Raw genomic sequence first — 19,499 nt, forward strand, 5'->3', positions numbered from 1 at the left:
CACAAACTATTTTACAATATTTTTACAAACTGCTGATGTAGTAAATTTTTACTAATTCTAATATGGGTCCATCCCTAACATTGCTTTATTACTTACAAAAACTATTTGAGAAATGCTAAAGCCACATCAATAGTTTGTAAAAATGTTGTAAATTAGTTTGTGTTTATTGCATTACTTATTAAACTTTTCCATGCATTGCACTTGTTGCTAACTTGTAGTACATTTTAATTTGAAAGAAAATGAATTAAATGATATTTGATTGAAATGTTACTTTTAAAAAAAAAAAGGGGATACTAAAAATACTACAAATTTTGATGTGTTAAACACACAACAAAAATGCAATTAAGTAATTTATTTATTACTGACTATTAGTCTCTAAAATTTACTTGTTGATTGTTTTAGTCCCTAAAATTTCAAATGAGAGCTTTAGTTCCTAAAATTGGTTCCTCAAAAAAAAAAAAAAAAAAGTCCCTAAATTTTTATTTTTATTTTTTAAAAAACAGAGAGTACTATTGGTCCTTCCATCTACTTCCATAATTAGTTTTATTGTCTATGTGTCTAGCTAATGGAGTAATAAAGTGATTTTTTTTGTAACATGATAGCCACTTCATTGTTTAAAAATTACACGGATAAAAATTTAGATCCAAACCCATTTATTGAACTCATTTCTAGAACTTGATTCAAATCGAAACTTGATATATGTATCTTGAAGGCAGTTTAGGGAATTTTCTTGTGAATACAAATTGTAAGGATAAGGGCCCAAAATCATATATTGGGCCTTGGGCTTTGTCCTAGGACATTGATCGGTCCAAGAAAGAATAAACAGTGATGAGGGTGTTAAGTTCAGAGTACCATGAGTAAGTTAAAATTGGGAAGGCATGCCGAGGAGGAATATCTCCTTAGATAAGCTAAGCATGAGCCAGATGTGTATCATAGTATTCAAGGTGACCTTCCAAAAAGTTTCAGTGATGGGGATGATCATCGTGAACGTACAAGAGGGAGGGGAGTTCAGAAATATCTAAGGGAAAGCTGTTGCCACAGCATTGAATACTCTGCAGCTAACTTTCTGGCTGCATTTATGTGGAGCATTGAATTTAAACCCATACCGGGCCGTACAGTCGGATCGTAAAACCCTTGAACCGTTCACATCTACGGTCTATTTAAGGTGAAGAACCGTTCCATGTGAAAAAGGTATGGAACCGTCCGAACCGCGGTCCAACCATCTGGTTTTGTGAATCATGACCGGTTCACATGGTTCAAATGGGCTGCCTTGTTTTAGCTTAAACTGGCGTCGTTTCGTCCTCTCTTTTTTTCCCTAATACGACGTCGTTTGGGGAATTCTGATTGAATAACCCTAATTCCTTGAAATGAAACCCTCAGGTCCCTCACTCTCTCAATCACTCTCTGCCTCTTCCTCACTCTCTCAATCACTCTCTCATCTCTGCCTCTCTCCCTTGTCGCCGTTGTAGCTTAGTCCAGATCGCAGCTCACTCTCTACCTCTCTCTCATGCTCATCACAGCTTAGCCGTCGTAGCTCACTCTCTTCCTCTCTCTCATGCTCATCACAGCTCAATCGTCGCAGCTCACTCTCTGCCTCGTCGTCGTCGCCATTGTTTGGTACAATAATCAATTTTTTTCTTTTTATTTTTTTTATTTTTTTTATGTTGTGCTCTGGAGGTACTAGATTTGGCTGTGTTTGACTTTATTTGGTGAGTGTTAGATCCAAGCTGTAGATTTTGATTAGATTGTGTGTGTACTTTGATTGTTTTTTAAGGTTGTTTTTTGGACACTCAATTTTGTTACTTTAAATTGTGCTTGGTTTTTTAATGAGATCAGATTTAAGAATTTATGGTTAGAGCAGAAAAAGAAAGGAAAAGGAAATTATGTTTGTCTGTCCACTGTGGGAGTGAGTGAAACATATGTGTGTGTGTGTCTGTTTGGTTTAGCTAAAATTTGGAGTAAAATTTTGGATATGTATTTAAGCTTACTGAGATTTATCTGTGGAAGCTTTGACAACATTATGGGAACTTTCTGAATATAGATTTTGAGATTTAGGGAGAATTAATTGATAGAGTTTATTCTTCTTACTGAGATTTATCTATGGAAGCTTTATCCTTTTTAATTCTTCTTTCTTTTATGTCAATTCATATTTTATGAATTGGAATAGAATTGATTGACATTAGTTGGTGTATTTATGTGGATAGAGTCTATTGTTATGTTTTAATTTATAGTGTCTTTACTCTTTTTTACGGTTGGTAGTGTTTTAATGTGCATGAAGTTGTGATTCTTTGAATATCTGTATTTCAAAAATTGATGGGTCTATGCGTGTTTGATTGGTTGGTTAGTCTTTTAGATTAAAATGGAAACAGAGACCAAGTCTACTCCATCACATGAAGTTGATTCCAATGTAGTGGAGTCTAGCGCAAGAGTAAGGGAAAAGGTTGATCCGGCTTGGGAACATTTTAGCCTTGGGGCAGATGAGAAGGGACAGAATACTTTCACATGTGTGTATTGTAGGTAAACATATAAAGGTGGGGGTATTAATAGGATGAAAAAACACCTTGCGGGGATAAAAGGTGATATTGGATCGTGTAAAAAGGTTTCTCATGATGTGAGATACCAAATGTTGGAATATGTGAAGGAGTTTGAGTTGAAGAAAAAAGCTGAGAAACAACGTTAAGAAGAAATGTTTAGTGTACCTTCCACAAATAGTGATATGCAAGAAGATGAAGATGTTCAAGAAGTATTTATTAGTGGGTTGCCTAAAAAACTTGTTTTAGGTAAAAGAAAGGGTACAAAGCCAGTAGATAATTACTTTGCTTCAAGAACTACTCCAAGAGCTCAACCTGGTCTTAAAAGTGTGTTCCAAAGCAAAGAAAGGGTGAGGCAAGCTGATATGGCTATTGCAAGGTTTCTGTATGACAATTGCATTCCTTTTAATGTAGTGAATTCAATGTACTACCAAATGATGATTGATGCCGTAGCTGCTGCTGGTCCTGGTTACAAAGGTCCATCTTATCATGCTGTACGGGTCCCTTTGTTGAGGGATAATAAGAAAGAGGTTCAGTTGTTGGTTGAGTCACAACGTAGGCATCGGGTAGAAGTTGGATGTACACTTATGGCAGATGGTTGGACAGATACTAGACATAGGTCATTGATTAATTTCCTTGTTTATTGTCCTAGGAGAATGGTATTTGTAAAATCAGTTGATGCCTCAGATATTGTGAAGAATACCAGAAACTTGTTTAAATTGTTTGATGAAGTAGTTATATGGGTTGGTCCAAAAAACATAGTTCACATGGTTACTGATAATGCTTCCAATTATGTATCTGTTGGTAAATTGTTGTGTGAAAAGTATAAAACTATTAGTTGGTCTCCTTGTGTAGCACATTGCCTGAATCTTGTGTTGCAGGATGAAAGTTCAAATATGTGTATAAACACTTTTGAACGTTTAGACCCCTAATTAACAAATTAACCAATTCAAGCTATATGTCAAACAACAAGTGTGCGAAAAATGAACATAAGCTATAATATAGAATTGGTAAAACTATCTAAGCCAAATTAAAATCACAACCCACAGCAGATAATAAAAGGCAAAGATAAAAGGGAAGGAAGATGCAAACACAAAGACAACACATGATGTGTTATCGAAGAGGAAATCGAAACTCTCGGCGTAAAACCTCTCCCCCACCCTCCAAGCGGTAAACAATCCACTAGAAAATGTAGTTGGGATACATGGACAGCAATAGACCCTCCAAGCCTAATCTACCCAGTACACCTAAGCCCTCCAAGCTTCTTGCTCCAACGAGGTTGCGCCGAACCTTTTTCTTTTCTAGCTTCCTGGATTCCGCTACTAGACCGTAGCATCAACCAATGTAGATTGGTTCCTTCCTAACTGCTTCCCAGAAAACTAAACAGCCCTCTCACAATGATGAATATGGTGAGAACAAGATTTTGGTAAAATGCCTCTCAAGGATTTGACAATGGAGAGGAAGAGAGTTGAGGAATTTGAAGAGACTCTAATGTATAGATTGTAGGTGAATCAATCTTGTTTTACTCTAGGGTTTCTCTCTCAAAATTCTCTCTGGAAACTCTCTTTCATTTGTGGGTATAAGGGGTATTTATACTGGAGGGAGAGGGGAATGTGAAACGCCAGATTTTATAAAACAGGGGTGGCTCGCGGTTTGGCCTTGCGACTTGACTGAGTCGCGAGATCCGTTCGGGAGATAACTGTATGGCCAGTTGTCCTTTTTTATCCTGTAGTGCTCCAGCTAGCATGACTGTTCACCTTTTGGCATGCTTGGCACGTGTGTTGCGTTTGGCGGCTTGCAGCTGTGAGCCACCTGCGAGATCAAGCTGCGAGTCTCTATTTTCTTGCACACTCTTGAGCAATCAACACTCTATCTCACTCACTACCCTTACAACAAAACCCACCTAAATACAAGGTTACTAAATGCTGAAATACAAGCAAATTTGACACGGAATAAAGCCAATAAAATGGTTGATTAAATTCAACTTTACACAGGATATGGGAGACATGCCTTATGTGGAGAAACTAAAAAATTGTGCAACCAAAGTTACAGTTTTTATTTATAATCATGTGGCTTTGATTGCTTGGTTGAGGAAGAGACCTGGTTGGACAGATATTGTACGTTGGACAAATATTGTACGTGCAAGAGCAATAAGATTTGCTACTACTTTCCTTTCATTTGGAAGCCTTCATGTGCATAAGCATGACTTGCAACCCTTAGTGACTAGCAAGTTCTCTGTGGACAATAGATTGGCAAGAGACTCAAAGAAAAAAGAAGTAGTTTCTATCATTTTGGATAATTCTTTTTGGGATGATATTAATGTTCTTGTCAAGATTTCATCGCCACTCATTCATTTGTTACGGATTGTTGATTCTGATCAAAGGCTTGCAATAGAATATGTGTATGAGGGCATGCATAGAGCACGGTTGGGAATCAAGAAGATCTTCCGAATGAAGAAGCACTTGTATAAGCCATACACCTCAATTATAAAAAATCATTGGGACAAACATTTGTGTAAAGATCTTCATGCTACTGCATATTGGTTAAATCCCGATTTTCAATATGATGAGGAGAATTTTCGTCAGAAACTAGCAGTAAATATGGCTATTTTGGACTACATTGGGACAAAATATGATGGTGATCAAGAAAAGGTAATTAAAGAAACCCAATATTTTCGAGGCCATTGTCAATAAGCAAGACCACTCATCCAGGTGAGAAGTAATTAGTTTACTTTAATACTATAAACAAATCTTAGTTTTTTTTGTTCATGTTGAAAGTTAGTTTTGTCACTATAGTTAGAATAACTGAAGTGATTATTCAATTGAAAGTTTGTTTGTTTATGTTGATTAATATTAGATTACATTGTGTTATGAAAATCAGATGAATGGTGGAAGTTGTGGGGTGCTGATGCTCCAAACTTGCAAAAATTGGCAATTAGAATCCTTAGCCAAACTTCCGCCTTTTCTGGATGTGAGCGTTGTTGGAGTTTATTTGACCAAATACATTCTAAGAGGAGAAACAGTTTGGAGCATCAAAGGCTCAATGATCTTGTGTTTGTTAATCATAACTTGCGTTTGAGACATAGGTAAAATGCTATATCTTGTGATTATATTAATTTTTAAGAAATCATTTATATAATGTAATTGTTAGTTACTAATTATGTTCAAATTCCAATAATGAGCATGACATTTTATGCAGATTTTACAATAAAAAGTTTAATTTTGACCCCATTGATTATGCAAGTATCGACAAAACTGATTTTTGGGTATTTGTGGAAGAGGAAGACCCATATCTTAATTATGAAGAGTTGGAGAATGTAATTTATGAAAAGGGTGCATATCCAGCAAGTGTAGAGGCTTCTTCTAATATTGAAGGTTAGTTAATATGTAAACAATTTGATAACCTATAGTGAATTTTATTTTATTTTTTTCAAACTTGTATAAACATTATAATAATTTTTCTTTTTATTTTGTTCAAACTTGTGTGTAGAATCTATAGATGATAGCACTAAGGTTGAAGGAATTGATTTAGGAACATTTGGACAACCTATTGGCCTTCCTCCTGGATTTCCAGGGAATGATGACAAGCATGATAACTTTCATGACATTGATGATTTATGATCATAATAATTCTGTTTGAACTTTGAAGTTCTATTTTGTATTTTAGAGATAATTTCTATGTCTTTTTGTAAGACACAGTGTGTAACTTGGAGTTTGAAGTTTTATTATTATTTTTTAGAAATAAGTTTTTATGTATTTTTGTAAGAAACAATGTGTAGTTGTGTACTGTAACTTGGAGGATTGTTTATGCATTTTTACTTTGTACTTTTAAGTTTTATGGACTACATTGGCTAGTTTGTACTACATTGGGGTGTGAATTTTGGTAATAGAAGCAGTACTAGTACCAGTACTCCATCTATGGTTGCTTAATTAATTATTAGTTATGGATGTTTTACCTTTGTGTTAGTATAGTTAATTAGTAAGAGTAAGGTCTTTTTGTGCTTTTGTAATAGAAGCTGTAATGGTACTTTGTAGCTCGTGCATGTCTGAGCTGGAATCTGGATATATCTATAATGCATGTGCATGAAAGTACTTGGATGAAGATTTCATTGCAACCCCACTCTCTTGAGATCTAGCTAGGGCTATGAAGATGAATATATTATATATAGATACTTCAAACTAGTAATTTATTAAGCCTTGCCTTTTTCTCAGCCTGTGAATGCATTTGTGTATATCTGTTGGCTGTCTTGAAAGTAAATTAGACTATTTTAGTTAATTTTTCTATTCTTTTATTAATTTAATTTTTTTATATATATTTAAAATAATTATTAAATTAATTATGATGTCATCACAGTTCGACCCCTGTTCAACCTCAAAAATCTTGAACTTCTCTCTTTTACGGTTCAATGAACGGTCCAGGTCTGAAAACCATGATGTAGAGAAGACCCTTGAACAGTGCTGCCTTGGCCATCCTAACTCACAGAGGGCTAGAGAGGGTGTCCGATGGGACAAGTACTCAAGTAGTAGCTTAAATGAACAACAAGTGTAGGGTTAAGATCTTCAAAAGGGGACTATATAATGTAAGAGACCCTCAATGGAAAAGGGATCAGAAAAAAGAAGGGAAACATTGTAGCAATTAGGAATCAAACTTGTAATAGAGCTTCAAAAGCAATTTATAGAAACCAGTCTCCTTGGACATTACCGATGATATTTTTCCTTAGTGTAAATTTGTTATCTTCCTTTCTTTGTCATCAAGATCTGTTTACTTGCTGCTTAATTCATTAAAACCCAGTTTTCCAACCCATTCTCTACATATTTATTGTTCTGGACTTTTTGGGCCTAAGTCCATATACCTTTCAGGCCGGGAGTTCAAATTTGGTCCTTACACAAATCCTTTGTTGTAGTTTTTGTGTTCCATTGATCATGATATACCATTTAATTATTTTTTTAACAAAAGTCAAAGAATACATGAGAAGTTGTGATTAATGGAGTAAAAAGCAAAAAAAAAAAAAAAAAAACTGGGACAAAATATTTGCATTCCTTTTCTTGCAACTTAGACCTCCTAATAACAGATCCAACCATTGTGTGGTGTCCTACTGGACAAGGTTCTTTCTTGGCAACTTGTTTCATAAACAGCAGAGTGAGGAAAAGGTTTTTTTTTTTGGGTGAGAAAGAAGCTGACTTATTTTATTAACTTGAAAGAATTACATCCAAATCTAAAATCAAAACAATATGCGATGGGACATCTTCATCCATACATGAAAATCTGTTATGCGTAATGCATTTTTCACCAGATTATGAACAACCCTATTGCCATTTCTCTTAACATGAGAATACAACAATCATTCAAAACTATTAGCAACCCTTTTTACGTTGTCTACCAGCAAACCTGTTGGAGATAGGCTACACTCTATTGACTTCAAAGCTTTAATCTGATCGAGAGAATCTCCTTCAAGAGTAGCTCTTTGAAAACCCAATTCACACGCAAATGTCACTGCCTTAAGAGCAGCCAGTGCCTCAACCTCGTCAGGCTTGTAAGCTTGATGAATTTTTTCTGAACAAGAAGCCAGCACAACTCCATTATTATCCCAACCACTAATTCCGCCACTTGAAATTGATTTCCCTTGGAATATTTTTTCAAGGCATTAATTGGATTAACTCCAATTGTACGTGCTAGCTGGCTGGTAGACTCCAAATCGAGTGTAACAATCCTTGCCAATAATAACTCTTCATTATTATTTATATTTGCCAAAAATGTATCCTACTGTAATACCTCCTCCAAAATAGAAGGTGTATTAATTAAGTTGGACTTATTGCTAATTGGCATGGACTTTTGGCAGCACTAAATCCTCAATAATTGCAGGCATTGAAGCCCAATCCAGCTGTGTGGCTGAGGGCAGCATTAATGAGGGCGTTACTTCAGGAGTTGTAACTGAAGTAACGTTCATGTGCACCACGTCAGCACGACCTTCCTCCATCGATCTTACTGTGCTCCTCCCTACGTTCTCAGTCTCCGCCGTCTTCCTCCCTGTTGGGCAATACTAATTTCGCTCATAATACCCAAGTATCAGTGATTTCGTCCATATTAGTCGACGGCGAATGAGTAGTAGGCTCCTCACAAAAAGAAAAGTGTTTCCTCGACCCCACAACAAAAACACCCCACTAGCTCCATGGATACTCTTGATATCCCTAGAGAGACAAAAGGACAATCCCAAAACAAAACACTCCTTCGTGTAGAAGGGACAAACAACTTCTACTGTTAAAGACAAGGAGGAAAATCCCCATTTTCTTAGCAACAGGAAGACAAGGAGGAGAATCCCCTCCATAGTGATATAAAACGATATAACGTTTGGGAACTGATCTATCACCTTTCGTTTCAAGGCAATTGAGTTATTTGTTTAAAAGCTTTAGCTTTCTGCAACTGTCACATGCATAATGAGGGTTGCGAGTTGTTATATATGAGTTAGTTGGTAGTTAATTAGATGATATAAGATTTTTTATTTTTATTTTTATTTTTTGGGGTTGTAAATCACTCTATAAATAGAGGATCTCAACCAAGGACGAAGTCAGGATTTTGATTGAGGCAGGACCTAAGTGTGTGAATAAAATAAATTCATGAAAATCCAAAATAACATCCATTTATTATTAACAATCTATAAATGAACAAAAAGAAAAAAAAAAAAAGAAAAGAATACATTTATTGTTGCTTAGATTAATTATAGTTGTTAGGTAAAAAAGAATACAAGATAATAAAAAATGCAAAGTCAGCCTTAACCCTGTCTTTAATATAAAGATGCTAAATTAAATACAAATGCTCAGTTAACTTTATTATTATATTCAGCAAGTCAGCAACCATTAGATTAAGGCAATCAAAATCTAATGCTCAGCCTACTATTAGCAATCTAGTAACTAATTAACTTTATTTAAATATTCTAGTTTCTACTATAGTTACCTTATTTACTCTACAAAGTGACTTAACCCTGTCTAGTCTATTTACTTAAACTTCACTGTCTAAAAAGAGAATAAAAGAGACTGAGAGTCTCTAAACTCCTTAGAGAACATATATGAAAGAGAGAGATTGAGAGAGAGAAGGAAAAATACCAAATCTAGTGGCGTCGGCAGTGCATCTAATGGGTTTTGATAAATTTTTGGTAAATTTTTGGGAGACTAAACCCTGGCCTAGGGTGGATCATGACGGAGGGTGTAAATAGAGTTGCCACCTAGTTTAGGTCTAGGAACTATAAATATACTGTCCTTCGTGGAAGAACTGATCTTTACTAGAGCAAATGTTCGGAGTCTAGGTATGGGGATGGGAAGGTGTTAGGTACCTAACCCCACTCGACTTTTGGGTCAACTTCCACTCATTGTGTTCTAAGTTTTAATCTCGTTAAAGGCATGTTTAACATGTATTTCTAACTTACAAACATTCTATCATGCATCTAAAGCAAACAACATGGTATAATCATCCCTAATCCTAGCATTCATCTTTCATGATATTAAACATATACCATCAAAGGTAGAAACATCACAAAATAGATCCAAGCAAAGCATGTTATAACATCTAAACCTCAAGATCATGGGATTCAACCAAGCATATCATGTTCAACAACCACATCATATCCATCAACCAAATCAAATGCATGCTTATAGAATTATGCATGACTTATCTTGTTGCATCATAGCACCTATGCATCAATGCACGATCATATTTAAATGCATGTTCATGATATTCAAGCAATCTAAAATCCTAATAAGCACTAAAGAAATCAAAACAAACAAAACAAAGCAAGAACAGAAAAACAAAGACTTGGGGATATGAAAACCAGTTTAAATAGAGGCTAAAACATGTAAATAAAACAAAGAAAAAACAAATATGATTGAATTAGAGTTTTTGGACAAGAGTATGCGTGCGTATACATAAGGCATACGTGCGTATCCCAATTGTATGTGTATGCATACTTCGAGTATGTGTATGCATACATACTTGAAACCCTAACCCAGAAACTCAGAACATAAAAATTCAGAAAACAATAAATCTAACAACCTAATATGCTTTAGAAACAGAAACTAAATAAAACTAAACTAAACAAAAATTACAAAGCATTGAAACATATATATATATATATAAACAATAAAAATGAAGGAAAGTGAAGAGTCAAAGAAAGAACCTTTACCTCTATGAGAGACAACGAAAGGGGGTGCCCTCAGAAAAGAGATATGGGCACTTTAAAGCACCTCTCTTTTGGGTAATTATGTGCAGTCACCACTTATTTTTTTATACAAAAAAAAAAAAGGATAAAAGATAAATACAATCACCTGTCCAAAATACCTCAAATGACATTGATAAAAAAATAAAAAAAATAAAAAATAAAAAATAAAAAGAAGAAGAAGAAGAAGAAGAAGAATACAATTTTGGTAGCATAACCTTACAAGGCTTTGGTCCTAATTACAATCTATGCAAAAAATACAAAACTTTGATCCTAGTTACAATCTACCAAAATAAAGACAAAACACTAATCTACTAACCAAAATCCGAAATTCGGGGGCTAGGTTACAGAATGAGAAGGTGTTAGGCATCCATTTAACCCAAACAGAGTTTGGTCTTCTAAACTCTAATGACCATTATATTCCCAATTGTATGATGTTGAATGATATTTTATGACACACATGTAACAAACACTTGACAAAATTAATTTAAACAAATTTGTGTTTATGAATATGTCCTCTTTCTAAAGAAAAATCAATCTGTTTAAAAAAAAAAACGAGATTTGATTTGTAAAAGTCAGATCCGTTTTTGCAAAGGATAAGAGGAAACAAAAAAAAAACAAAAAAAAAGAGAGAGAGAGATTTTGTAAAGAAAAATAAGATCTATTTCGAAAAGTTTAAAAAATGAGATTTGATTTGTGAAAATCATATCTGTTTTTTGTAGAGGGTAAAAAGAAAGATCTTGTTAAAAAAAATCAGATCTATTTTGTAAAGGGTAAAAAGAAAGATTTTGTTAAGAAAAATCAGATCTATTTTGAAAAGTTAAAAAAAAAAAAAAAAAAAAAATTGGTTTGTAAAATATCAGATTTGTTTTGAAAATATTAAAAATGAGATTTTCTTAAAGGAGGATTCATATTCATGAGAGAAACTTATTATACATGCATCATATATTTCCGGTCCGAGCTAAGCATTTGGGCCAATTGGCATCCAAGAGTGCTGACAGGCCCTCTTCAGTGCTAGGCCCGCGTTTGAGTTTTGGTTCGATTTGAACTCTTTTTTTTTTTTAGGATTTTCGAGCCAAAAATTGAACCTAGACACGTTTTTGATTCGTATTCAGAAAATGAATCTCTTTTTCCTGATATTCAAGTCTTTAAAGTGATAATTATCTTATAGATAAATATTCCAAAAAGATTTGATTATCCATAACTTCTTTGTTATTTGGTCATCACACTTTATTCCCATGCAAGCAGGCTTATTTTTAACACTAACCAACAACCAATCACAAAATTATTTAATTAATTTTAATTATTTAACCAATCAGAATTAATTTAAATTAATCAGGCGTGATCAGTTCTAGCCAAACAAAATGCATGCGAACCATGAAAACTTGATCATATGATATCTTTCAATACAATAGTCCGATTTGAGAATCGGGCATACTGTTGTGACCTTTAGATTCTCAAGATCGTTTTTATGTTATGCAATAAATGAATTAATGCATGTAAAGTAACTCCAAATTTTGGGTATATGAATGGTCACTCTAGCCATCCAAGATTAAATTATGGGTGCAAAATCGAATGTCCATAACCTCAACACTAGAACTCTTTAAAGCTTTAATTTTGACTGTTTCCCTTAGTTAATCTCTTAACAACAAGTTCAAAATGAGTTAATAAATTTTAGGACTTGAAGATCAAGACCAGAAAAGGTCCCAATCAAATGAAACTTGACTTGAGGATGTTTTGTAAAAAACTCCCTCTTTGATTCACTATTTTCTAGCAAATCTTGTATGTTTTCCCACCCTTTTCATCTCCCAAACAACGTGGAATTCATTCCAAACTAAGTTTAATGTAGAAAATACTTTCCTTATATAGTTTCTGGTCGAGCGTGTATGCGTGGACATGCATTGAGCATGCATACGCATAGCTTGAGTGTGCATACGCATGTATGCATGTGTACACTCTAGGGTTTCCGTGGCCCTTCTTTTCCAAAAACAGTTTTATGCTTCCAAAAATAAGTTATATTTTCCATAAACACTTTCCTTAAGTAAATTTTTATTTGATCAGGCCCTAAACCAACCTTGAGCTTTTGAGTTCTAACATCATTGGAAAACAGAGACCAAAGTTGTATGGAGTACGAAATGCAGTGTATACACATATGAGAAACTTTACTTAGTAGACAAAGTTAAAACTAAACATGTCACATGCAAAGTATAAACATCATGAACATTATCTTTTTTCCACAACATGTAGCCATAGAAGTGTCTACACACAAATCACAATAAATACATAGAGATAAAGATAGAGCATAGTAGTGCAAATAGTCAAGAGAGAAACAAAGAGAAACTAATCTGAACAAGATTGTAAACATATATCAAGTTCAAAGAACATGATTTCTCTTGAGTTTAAAAGATTTAACAAAAAGAAAAAAGCAATTTGTCAACAAAGAACAAATCAAATAATGACAAACGACATAAAACCAATATGTAAAAACAAGAACATAAAGACTCAAGATTGAAAATCTCCTCACCCAAGTGGGATGACCCCTTCGAGAAGGCGTGCCACGAGAGGTAGAGTTAGGGTTAGAGTTACCAAGAGGGGTACTAGATCCAAAGAGATGAGTTCCTAAAGATGTAAGTGTTGATACTGTATTTTGTCTAGCCTTAAATATTGTTGGAAACCCAAGTTTTAAATTAATGTTCTCACAGACTTATTTTAGTCTTGCATTAATGGTTTAAAATTCCCTTTATTTTGAACATTTAAGGACAAAAACTAGGTTTGAATTTTTTGAATTATCATGGAAATATAAAATTCACCGATTAGAGTTTACCATAAAAAAAATGTCTTTTATTTCCTAAACTAACCATTGTTTTCCCTTAAAGGTCATTAAAGGTCATTTTTGATGAGTTACAAAAGTTTTTAGGATTGCTTTGATGAACCCAAAATTTATCTTGTGCATGCTGAAAACCACAGTTTGATTAAGGAAATTATTTAGATCTGTCAGGATATGCTTGTCACTATTTTTGATTGGGCACAAAAGTTCAACATTTATGGTCCATGATGTTTATCTCTTAAAGAATTTGTCCAATTTTTCTAACGTTTTTATTTAAGTGTGTCTAATTTTAATTTAAGGTCTAGAATTGGGCAAGTGTCCAAAGGGGATGGAATTGGATTGATGAAAAATGGTTGTAGTTGCATGATTGCATCTGATGGAACCCACTTGTAACAATATTCTAGAGAATTCCCCAATAACACCCCTAGCCTCACTCCCACACTTTCACCTTCAGTACTATGTACACACATTCCTCACCTCATATAGAGGACATACCTCATTTTCTCAGAACCTCCCATCTTTCATTCCTACAGGCAGAGAGAAAATCCTCTCTACTCCTTTCTCATTTCTTCCCTTCTCCTCCATCACCAAACCAAAAAAGCACCCCAAAGACCCTCTGCAAATATTTCAAATAGACCCAAGATCCTAGAAAATAAACTCCAATAGAGACAAAAGAAAAGAGAGAAAGGAGAAACAGTAAGCACAGAGCTACCATGGCATCTACAGAGAACCAAATCACAAAACCATGACATGAGGTGCTATTCCTTTGTCTATTTCATTCTGTTTACTTTTTTGTGTTAACATGCATCCTAACTTGTTTGCTATATTTTCTTTGCTGATAAGCATCAACTGGAGCAACCACAGAAAGGATGGAGGATATATCACAAAGGAATCATAAAAGCAACAAGTAGTGGAGATAGAGATAATATCTTAAAAAGAATGGTAAAAAATCTGAAAACTTATATTTCATATTTTTGTGTATGCACTCTCTGTTATATGTGATAAGGATAAAAGAATGGTCAAATAAGGGATAAGGCCGTCAGCCTTTGTTTAACGACTGACGGCGCGATGAAGTGAAGAGTTCCACAGGCCGACAGGATAATAAGGTTGAAGATCATCCTGAAGCTGACGGTATGTAAACCGAAGGCACAACATAGACTGACGGCACTAGTCAAAGAATGCTTGCTAACCACGTTCGCGTGTATAAGTAAATGACTTGCTCTCCACGTTTCGTGAAACCTAAGAGGGATTCCTATATGGAAAGGATCCTGTGAATTACGCCTAAGGAGACTCTTATAAGGAAAAGACTTTTACTACAAGGAAAAGGGGTCAAGCCCTACTACTATAAAAACCAAGCACTCTCACGAACCAAGATACGCATAATTTACCCTCTCTAGCACTCTAGAGTAGTGAAAATAGTTCTGACTTGACCTTCGGAGGGTATTTGGCCGGTACCACACCGGTACTATCTGCTAGGTAATTTCTTTTCGGTGTGAAGGTGTTATTTGGGGCGCGCAAGGACCGTGTGGCTTACTGGTGGTATTTTCGGCATCATCAGTTGGCGTTGTCTGTGGGAAACCTGTAGTGTAAAGTCATATTACCGCTTCTCGGACAAAAGTCGCATGGTGCTCATCCACTCAATGGCAACCACTAACGACATTCTAGAAAAAGAACCACCCACAATTGCCCTCGAGAAGCAAGTCAAGACTCTCGCCGCAGCCGTGGAATGTCTCACCCGACAAAACCACGACCTGGAAGAGCAACTACGCCAAAAAAACGCAGCACCAGACGACCAAGGAGCTGATCAAGAAGGAACCAGTGCCGACAGAAGAACCAGGAGGGACCCTAGGCCAGCAACGCCCCGAGCAAACCGGAGCGACAGAACATGAGCCTCCCTTCCCTTGCAAATACAGCTCCACCACCTATTATCGCATAGATGCAAGTCATGAAGGAACAAATGGAGGTGATGATGAATGCTCTCAAAGGGCGAGTGTCCAGCGATCTTGACGACCTTGTCAATCGGACTGACTCGCCGTTCATCGCCACCGTCAACTCCTTCCCCCTACCGAGTAAGTTCCGCATGCCACAGATAGATAGTTATGATGAGGTCAGGGATCCTCTGGACCACTTGGAGAACTTCAAGACCCTAATGCACCTTCAAGGTGTAGCAGACGCAATCATGTGTAGGGCCTTCCCTACAACACTGAAGGGCGCAGCGAGAATTTGGTTCAGTCGACTGACATCGAACTCCATCAGCACCTTCAAAGAACTCAGCGCTCAATTTACCGCACACTTCATCGGAGGCCATCGGTACAAGAAGTCTATGGCTTGCTTGATGAGTATGAAGCAGCGAGAGGATGAAACTTTAAGAGCCTACATATCCCGCTTCAACAAGGAGGCACTCTTGATCGATGAAGTCGACGATAAGATACTTGTTGTGGCATTCACGAATGGCTTGAAGAAGGGTAAGTTTTTGTTCTCCCTATACAAAAATGACCTAAAGACCATGTCAGAAGTACTTTATCGTGCCACAAAGTATATGAATGCTAAAGACGTGCTGTTAGCCCGAGAAGAGAGGCCGCAGGAAGACACTCGGCAGGACCAAGGCCGAAAGGAGGCAAGAGCAGGAGATCGAAGGGACGAGAGGAGCCCTAAGCCCCTGGGAGGAAGATTCACGAGCTTCACTACGTTGACAGCCCGATAGATAAAGTCCTTATGCAAATCAAGGACGAGGAGGCTCTAACGTTCTCGGGAAAGCTAAAGAGTGATCCCAACAAACGTTCCAGGGATAAGTATTACCGTTTCCACTGCGACCATGGTCACGATACGGCTGATTGCTATGACCTCAAGCAGCAGATTGAGGCCATTATCAGACAAGGAAAACTGCAGAAGTTTGTTAGCAAGTAGAAAGCGGATCTACCCACATATGACCAACACCCCCGACGGGATAATGAGCGACTGAGGCCCCCGATAGGGGACATAAGGATGATCGTAGGAGGAACGGCTGTCGCTGGGTCATCCAAGAATGCCTGCAAGACCTACCTTTGGACTGTACAAAATATTCAGTTGACGGGAGTCGTACCGAAGATAGCACGAAGAGAAGGCCCCATAATCGGGTTCTCAGAAGAGGACGCATGACACCTTCACCATCCACATGACGATGCGCTCGTCGTCAGCTTGTGGGTAGAAGACTACAACATGCACCGGGTGTTGGTCGACAATGGCAGTTCAGCGGATATTTTATACTACCCAGTGTTCCAGCATATGAGGATCAATAGGGAGCGATTGATTCCAACAAATGCCCCGCTCGTTGGCTTCGGAGGGGGCTGGGTATTCCCCCTAGGTGCTGACACATTGTCCATAATAATAGGCGATTACTCTCAGCAGATAATCAAGGATGTGACATTCTTGGTGGTCGATTGCTCGTCTGCCTACAACGCTATCCTCGAACGACCCACGCTTAATTCATGGAAGGCGGTAATTTCCACCTACCACCTGATGATTAAGTTCCCGACTGACTACAAAGTAGGGGAGTTGCGTGGAAGTCAGATGGCCGCGCGCGAATGCTACATAGCCATGATGGAAATGGAGGATCAAGTTCAGGCTTTAAGCATAGAAGAGCATCGGATGGTAACAGAGCTAGTAGAGAAGTTAGAAGAGATATCCCTTGACAGTTCCGATCCTGGCCGAATGACCAAAATTGGAACACTCGCTAACCCCGTGATCCGTCAGGAGCTCATAACCTTCCTCAGAGGCAATCGAGACGTATTCGACTGGGGTCATGAAGATATGCCAAGAATAGACCCTTCAGTCATGGTGCACAGGTTGAATGTATCACCCGCCTTTCCACCTATCCGACAAAAGAAAAGAGTGTTCGCCCCTGAACGAGACCGAGCCATAGTAGAAGAAGTCCGAAAGCTACAGGAAGCGAGCTTTATTAGGGAAGTATACTATCCCAACTGGCTAGCGAACGTGGTAATGGTCAAAAAAGCTAGCGGGAAATGGCGGATGTGTGTGGACTTCACCGACCTTAACAAAGCTTGCCCTAAAGATAGCTACCCCCTCCCAAGGGTCGACGTCTTAGTAGACTCAATAGCCCGACATCAATTGCTGAGCTTTATGGCCGCTTTCTCAGGGTACAACCAAATCCGAATGCACGAAGTTGATTAGGAAAAAACTTCATTCGTGACCAGCCAGGGCCTCTTTTGTTACAAAGTGATGCCTTTTAACCTGAAGAACGCAGGCGCAACATACCAGAGGCTTATGAACAAAATGTTCTCACAACAGATTATGAGGAATGTCCAGGTCTACGTTGACGATATGCTAGTAAAAAGCCGGAGGGAGGAAGATCATCTGGAAGATCTCAAAGAAACATTCAACACCCAAGCTCAATCCAGGAAAATGTGCCTTTGGAGTGACGGCGGGAAAATTCCTAGGATTTATGGTGTCCCAAAGGGGGATCGAGGCAAACCCGGACAAGATCCGGGCCATTATGGAGATGGCGCCACCAAGGAATGTGAAGGAGGTGCAAAGCCTGAATAGAAAAATTGTGGCACTAAATAGGTTCGTGTCAAGGGTGACGGACAAGTGTTTGCCCTTCTTCCGAACGCTGAAGAGATCATTCGAGTGAACCTCCGAATGCCAGCAAGCGATCGAGGAGTTGAAGGCTTATCTCTCCTCCCCACCACTGCTGAGCCCGTCAAAGCCAGGAGAAGAGCTTTTTCTCTATCTAGTCGTCTCCCCCGCAGCCGTTAGTGCTGCCTTTGTCAAAGAAGAAGAGAAAGTACAAAAGCCCATATACTACGCAAGTAGAGCGCTTCGCAGTGCTGAAGAAAGATACCCACCCATGGAGAAACTTGCCTTTACATTAGTTACGGCGGCCTGCAAGCTTAAATTGTACTTTCAAGCCCATATGGTGAACGTCTTGACTGATAAACTCTTACGACGGGCGATGAGCAATCCTGAGGCTGCGGGTCAACTGGCATTATGGGTTATAAAACTGAGCGAATTCGATATCCAGTACCGCCCACGTATCACCATCAAGGGACGGATCGTCGCAGATTTCATAGCTGAATTCACTCATGACGAAGTTAAGGGGGTAGAAGAGTCCCCTCATTGGAGCATATATACGGACGGGTCATCCAACAGACAAGCCGGAAGAGCCGGCATCGTGCTACTATCGCCCGAAGGAGACACCATTGAATGTATGGTCCGTCTCGACTTCCTCACTACCAACAATGAATCAGAATATGAAGCGTTGATAGCAGGACTGGACCTCGCCAAAGCTGCAGGAGCTGCAAGGGTAGTCATCTACTGCGACTCTCAGGTCATTACTAACCAAATAAATGGAGACTACGAATGCAAGGGCGAAAGGATGAAAAGGTACCTTGATCAAGTAAGGGCGAGAGTTGACAACCTAGAAGCCAAGATCGTCCAAATTCCTAGAGGAGAAAACGAGCGAGCCGATCGCCCCGCAAAGGCCGCTTTAGCAGAACATATGGTCATCCCTGGTAATGTACTCTCTTTTGTTCAGCTTTCTCCGCTAATAGACCCCAGCAACATGCAAGAAATAGGCTCTGACAGTAGCTGGACCGCATCGTTAGTGTCATACTTGAAAAACGGGGTATTACTGGACGGAAAGGAGGCTGCAAGAAAATTGAAGGTCCAGGTGGCAAGGTTTGTCCTAATAAAAGACGTCTTGTACAAAAGAGGCTTCTCTCGACCATATCTGAGATGCTTGGCTACGGAAGAGGCAGACTACGTCATGAGAGAGGTACATGAAGGAATCTGCGGAAACCATTCAGGGTCTAGATCATTGGTACACAAGCTTATACGAGCGGGGCACTATTGGCCCACCATGCAGAAGGACGCTGAAGCTTATGTCAGGGCCTGTGACAAATACCAAAGGATCAACAATATTATTAGACAACCAACC

The 19,499-nt window shown here is 37.9% G+C and overlaps 1 protein-coding gene across 1 annotated transcript; it reads left to right on the plus strand.

The window, feature by feature from the left end:
- The first annotated feature begins 2,686 nt into the window (after window positions 1-2,686).
- LOC115985707 lies at window positions 2,687-5,224 on the plus strand. The gene is made up of 2 exons (XM_031108620.1): window positions 2,687-3,331; window positions 4,526-5,224. Exons 1-2 carry the CDS (start codon window positions 2,687-2,689, stop codon window positions 5,222-5,224), a joined length of 1,344 nt encoding a protein of 447 aa, XP_030964480.1.
- The last annotated feature ends 14,275 nt before the right edge of the window (window positions 5,225-19,499 follow it).

The sequence above is a fragment of the Quercus lobata genome, chromosome 4, assembly GCF_001633185.2.
Source record: "Quercus lobata isolate SW786 chromosome 4, ValleyOak3.0 Primary Assembly, whole genome shotgun sequence".
NCBI lineage: Eukaryota > Viridiplantae > Streptophyta > Magnoliopsida > Fagales > Fagaceae > Quercus > Quercus lobata.

Coding starts and splice junctions, on each gene's coding strand:
- LOC115985707 (XM_031108620.1), top strand. CDS start 2,687: ATGTTTAGTGTACCTTCCACAAATAGTGATATGCAAGAAGATGAAGAT. Junction 3,332..4,525: donor ATGCTTCCAATTATGTATCT/GTTGGTAAATTG, acceptor AACTTTACACAG/GATATGGGAGACATGCCTTA.